Source organism: Taurulus bubalis (assembly GCF_910589615.1).
Source record: "Taurulus bubalis genome assembly, chromosome: 1".
Lineage (NCBI taxonomy): Eukaryota > Metazoa > Chordata > Actinopteri > Perciformes > Cottidae > Taurulus > Taurulus bubalis.
The window spans coordinates 32,819,595-32,825,755 of NC_136589.1; the positions used below are offsets into that span (position 1 = coordinate 32,819,595).

The 6,161-nt window shown below is 45.2% G+C and overlaps 1 protein-coding gene across 2 annotated transcripts in view; it reads right to left on the reverse strand.

Moving 5' to 3' along the window:
- mbnl1 (muscleblind-like splicing regulator 1) overlaps positions 1-1,235 on the reverse strand; it is a 26,891-nt gene extending 25,656 nt beyond the window's left edge. For both annotated transcript variants that reach the window (XM_079219445.1, XM_079219446.1), the window contains exon 1: positions 833-1,235. In XM_079219445.1, coding sequence (XP_079075571.1) covers positions 833-1,006 — 174 coding nt within the window. In that variant the 5' untranslated portion in view covers positions 1,007-1,235. The remainder of the gene's footprint in view (positions 1-832) is intronic.
- Between the last annotated feature and the right edge of the window lie 4,926 nt (positions 1,236-6,161).

Here is a 6,161-nt window from a genome sequence, read left to right on the forward strand (position 1 = left end):
TGTGCTCCGATAAAAAAAAAGACAGATCATGAAAGAGAGAGAGAGAAAGAAGAAAAGGTGTTTGATTTTCGGCTGCTGCCTAAAAATGGAAAATTACTGCATACGGTGCCCCAAATCTGCCCCCGACTTCGTTTTAAAACACATACGCATATAGAGATACAAACAAACCCCCTCTAACTGCCCCTAGGCCTCTGCACAGGAAATGGTTTGACTGAGTGAGAGCTACATGATGACGCTATTGCACCGTTCCTCTCTAGCTGTTGAAACGTGTTGTGCTCAGGGCATCTATATGGGTTTGTACATGTGACAGCCCATTTGTCTGTGTTTTGCTGTTCAACCGCTAGCACACAGCAGTGTTTTCCACTTCCAGAGGGACTGTGCTGATTTAGTCTTTAGCCTTGCTTATGTACTGTGTAATCACTCGGAAATGTGACTCCTAAATGACGGCTGGAGTAAGTGCAGTAAATACCCGCCAAAACACTTCAGCCTGTCCTAGAAAATTCCACAGTGCAGTGTTACAGACGCCTGACTGCTGCTTCCTGAATCTAAAAATCTGCAAGCGCCCCCACCTCCCTCCTCTCTGTACCCTCGATCACATGTTACAGTCACCTGACCAGAAATAGGTGGGATCAACGAGAGCACATGCCGTATCCAGATGGTGCGCTCCAGCGTGACGTAGACTGTGGACAACAGCTATTTCCAGTGTAACTCCATATATTCACTCAAACTGCCGAGCAGACTGTACATGCTCAGTTTCGTATCTGTGGACAATCTGTATGTGTGTCGGAGATCTGATTTCCAGACTTTCTGTTTTCCACTTCTCCTTTCTTACCTTGAGTGAGTCGAAGCAAGCGATGACCCGTCCGTTGTCCACCTGACAGCTTTTGGCCGGATGAGCGAACTTGCACTCCTGGTCCGAGCGTGAGCACGTGCCCCTCTGGAACTCCCTGCACACCTCAAGTGTCAGCCACTTTGTGTCGCGGATGTGTGCCATGTTCATCGCCATGGCAACACGCTGGCAATAGTTATTCCGAGCTGAAATCTGTTCAAGCGCGAATAAAGTACGAGTGTTTCTAATCCACGACTATAAGGTCTTTTTGTTTATTTGTCGTCAAAGTTAAAGACGTTGAAATGAAACACTCAAGCTATAGTTACTATCGATTGAAAGGGCTCCTTTCCAAAGTGAAATGTTTCAGGACGAATGCTATTGGATATCTTTCCCGATCAATCAACCACAGCAGACGTGTTTGTATCCAGAAGACGACTTCGCCTAACAACGAAGCTGCCGCTCGTGGCCTGACTCACCTAGAACATTCACGAGCCAACGAGGCAAAAAGCCGAATAGGCCAAACCGTGAGCCCTCTGGTTAAGTGCAGTGAAGCAGGCAACAAAGGTGAGAGTCTGGGTGTAGCCTGCTACAGGAAGGTTACGGACCGAGTGGAGGCTTAGAGGGTTGAAGGCGAAGGTTAAAGGCAAGGTGGGTGAGATGCTGCGTGGGCCTGGTGGTGTGCTAGGCTGCTGTGGTAAGGCTGGTCAGCTGGTGGAGGGCAGATGGCAGAGCTGAGGCTGGAGCCCCTGCTGCGAGGAGTGGATGGTGATGGTGGATGGATGGACGAGCAGGTCGGAGCGTAGGCTGCAAAATGGGATTGGCTGCTGTCCTTGTACTCGTGTTACCGTGGCAGCAAGCGAGCGAGGCAGGGGGGAGGGTGGAGCTTCAGCTGTAGAAGCAGGTCGAAGCTGCAGCAGACATCAGGGAAGGCACTTCCTCTGGGGAGAGAGAAAGACAGAAAGATAAAGAGGAAGCAAGAAGGAAAAGAAAGATGAGGGTTGATGATACGCATCCAAAGAAGACATTCAGGTTTATTGCTCTTTCATAGGAGGTTCTGACCTGCAGCATTTTTTTTATCTGTTGCAAAGCTCTGTGGGAATTGAGAATATGTAAAAATTTCAGAAATGCAGGGGAGTCAGCTAAAACAAATACAACTTTCACCCGCCCTGCACTCTAAACACACATGGTGCGCGCACACACACGCACACACACACACACACACACACACACACACACACACACACACACACACACACACAGCAGCCATTCACAACTTTCCACCTCTTCTGGTCAACGCAGGAAAATCCGATCAAATCCTGTATCACTTACAGTCGAGTTCAGCAAAGTCGGCCATTGCAAATGTGTTCAGAGGTGAAAGAAAAGGAAGAGAGTGAAAGCAGAAGGGAAGTCGAGGCAGGGCAGGAGGGAGAAGAGGTTAGTCATTTCCCTTCTTGCAAAGCGGTGTGAGAGTGGGGACCAATGAGAGTTTGCAGAATTGCAGCAACATTCTGGGCTGAGAGCCAGGTGAGAACAGGGGGAGGAGCAAAGAGGTGGAGAGAGAGAGAGAGAGAGAGGCTGAACTAATCATTTTACTCACTATTTCTATGACTACCTGGTTTCTCGTGAAGAAATTACATATTTCTTTCAAGCAAAAAACTTTCATGAAAGGTTCCAGATAATATGATTATCCATAAACTAATTTCTGAATAAAAAGCACCATCATGATCACAGCTGCCATGATCTCAAACAGATATGAACTTGCTTACTGTGAACATATGTGTAATACACTCATGAACCAAACATTTTTCAAATGCAGAAATGTTTTTTTTTATGTTTATATACAAAAAATGTTTTTCGGTGAAGCCATTGTACGGGGCTTGCGTGGGGAATTTGAATGACTGGGCTCCCATGGGCCCAGTCGGCTCTTATCGCACAAGCAGGGTAACGCACCACACCCTGTGTAGAGAAACAGCATTTGCACCTTCAGCAATGCTATGAACCGCTATAGCTTTACAGCACTGCAACACTGCAACACACTATATCAGAGCCCTGCAGCAGCAGAGCCCAAGTCATGATGACCCAGCAACATGGATATATGTTACAGAGTGAAGGAGGGGAGGGACTGCATAGTTTAACCTTGGGTGACCCCTACGATAGCAAAACTAGCATTACTGCTACAAGTGACCTTTGGAGCGTAAGCGTAATCATAACACAAACTATACAACTGCCCGAGCCCCACATACAACACACACACACACACACCTTCCACATCATGCACTTTAGAGGGTAGACAATAATAATTTGACAAAGTGTGTCTAGATTGAACTTTGTGTTTTGAAATTAGATTTCATAATTTTATCTTCATTGCTGTGAAAATGCCAAGTCAGCCAAGTCTAATCTCTCCGTGTAACACTGTATGCCCTTGGATAATATCATATAATGTTGATGTTGCATGTGTTTATTGCTACAGCTCAGTCTGACACAGTTTTACGACCCAGGTTGAGTTCAGGTGAGCAAGGATCAGCTCTGAACTCATTAGACTGAACTCAAGCCACAGCTGGACATGAACTAATGTGGTGGAAGAGAAACAAAATGTTTGAAATTGAAGGTGCCACGGGCTGTTCTTCAATCAAATGAGAGAATGTGAGGACTTGATGCAAGAAAACGCCTCCTGCGTTCTGTCTGGCTGCCTAATCTGTTTCTATGGTTTCTATTAGCGTCAGATGAGCACATATCTATGAGAGACAGACAATGTGGTATGGTAGAAGACAGTGCCAGAGTGATAATGAGCGCTCATTATGATCTATCATGTCTGGACATGGGTGTCCTTCCCCTATTGATTTCTTCATCTCTACGGTCTTTCTTGTCAGTATGCCACTCTGTTGGTGCTCTTTGCGCTAACGGCATCCATTTCAAATAGATGACTTATTAATATGATCTACTTATCTTCTCTAAACCGCAGAATTTAAACTGCTTTGACCAGTGGATCCTTCTCTACTTTGGCCTTCTTGTTTTGTTTTTTCGACCCTCCCCAACTCCATCCATGCATCTGCCTGTGTGCCCTCAATGTGACTGTCTGGCCTGCATTCTCTTCCAGCATCCTCAGCAGCACTCCCTCAGACTCCAAGGTCTTGCAAGCTGGTGCAAGGTCGACCACACTGGAGAGGGAAGATGGCGAGAGAGAGAGAGAGAGAGAGAGAGAGAGAGAAAGCGAGAGAGAGCAGACGACAGTATACTTCCTATCGACCTTTAGGACACGTGGCAGAAACATTACATGGCTGCAAGAAGAGGAAGTGTGTGTTTTCAATATCAGCAGATCATCATCAGCTCACGGTCATGTGACACCACCTTATGCCTAAGTGGCACAAACGGTTTCTGACATGAAAAGCAAGCCTGCCCGTCTTTTACTTTGTTGGTTATGAGTCACAAAGCAAATATGTTCTGAACGAGTCGAAGACGCTGTAAAAATACATGCTTAACCTCCACTGAAAGCACAAACTATGCATAACAGCCACCGACTTGGACGGTGGACTATGATGGATGACGCATAGACATTATGTTTTCTTTTACACAGAGAGCTGTTTTGTTATTAGGCATGTCTCAACTGATTGAAAAAGTTAGAGCAATCGAATCAACATGCTTGGTTCTAACCTGGTCTGGTCTTGAAGTTGTGACTAAATGCTAGAGTTGTTCACAGTTATGGAAAGACTTCCTGAAAAATGGCCGAGTGGCACATTATTAGTCTAGTTTAGCATGTCACAGGTCACAAGTTACTGGAGGGTCTCTACTCATGATTCATAATAATAACTTAACGGATGCAGTATGCGTAGAGATTAAGATGAAAAGCTACTTGTTGCATTGCAACGTGGCAAGGCAACCTGACTAACAAACCTTAGCTTCTAGCCGCAGCTACTGTTTTCAGCTTTGACTGCGGAGAAATAGCCGCTCAGTAAAAGCAGTGGTTTCAGCATATTGACAGAGGTGGAGTCAGGGTGACAGTGTGCTGAGACAGGTCATCTCAGTGGAGGACGCTGGAGGAAATGCAACACCACAGGTCCTGCTGCGCCATGTGCTCAGAATATAGCATGTCAATATTGCCCTCACTGACCTTTACATACACACTCGTACATATATGGTCACATGAGCATGTTCTTCTCGCTGTCTTTTTTCTCTCTGGCACACACATATTGAGAGGCTGAGGGCTGCTTGTCAGTAAAGCGGCAAGGGCAACAGCCCATTCCCTGCATTAAAAACAAACGAGTAATACACAATTACACAATCAATCTCTGTCAATTCTTGTTAGTTTGAGTATCACCATTGCCGGTATTGTTATTGACCACCTTGTCGTCATTAGTATCAAGTCGGCATCTCCTCTCAAATATTAGTTCAACCAGTTTTTTTACTTATTTTTCACAGGATTAAATGACGTGGTTCTGGAAGTGAGTCTTAAGCAAGGAACACTTAACAAACAATGCCTATTGATTCCTCTGAGACACAATTAGATCTCTTGTTTAGCACACACACACACACACACACACACACACACACACACACACACACACACACACACACACACACACACACGCTAACCTATACAAACACACAAACCTCTATGTGTCCTGACAGAGGGTATTCTCAAGCTGTGGTGAATATCTGACTTTGTGTGTGTGCCACACAGCATCTTTGTGTGTTTTGGGTGAGTGGGTTGGGTGAGTACTGATCTGTCTATCTGTACATACATATATAATCTTTTTATTCCTGTGCATATGCCAAGTGTCCATAGGCTCTGTGCCTTGTGGTTAAGGCATACTTGATTAGACATGTTGGTTTAGCTTCTTTATCAGTACATTACATGCAAACATACAATCACCAGGGACCAATTTTATCTTTTGCAATAGTTATCTGTATAATTTTAATTTAGTCAATCATTTTCATGGACGACAGGCCATACTAATGTACCCACCACATCAAGTGGCTTGTGGTGGGACCTTCTAATATACCAAGGCAAACCCAAGGCAGACCCAGAGCAGTCACCATGATAGAGACAAAGGCTAGGAAGCGAGGTAGAGACTGTGAGTGAGAGAGTGTGACTATTGGGGCAGGAAGCTGTTATTAAATGTTACAGCCATCCATCTCTGCTTGAGAGATGGAGAGGTTTAAGATGTCAAGGCTCTAAGCAGGAGCTCATGCAACTGGGATAAAGAAAAACAAGGAAGGCTTGTGTTGACACGTGCACCTCTGGACAGAACAAAAACTAAATAACCAGACACTTATTACTGACTCCACGAACAGCAGCTCTGACATGCTGCTCGCCCTGCTTATTATCACTGTT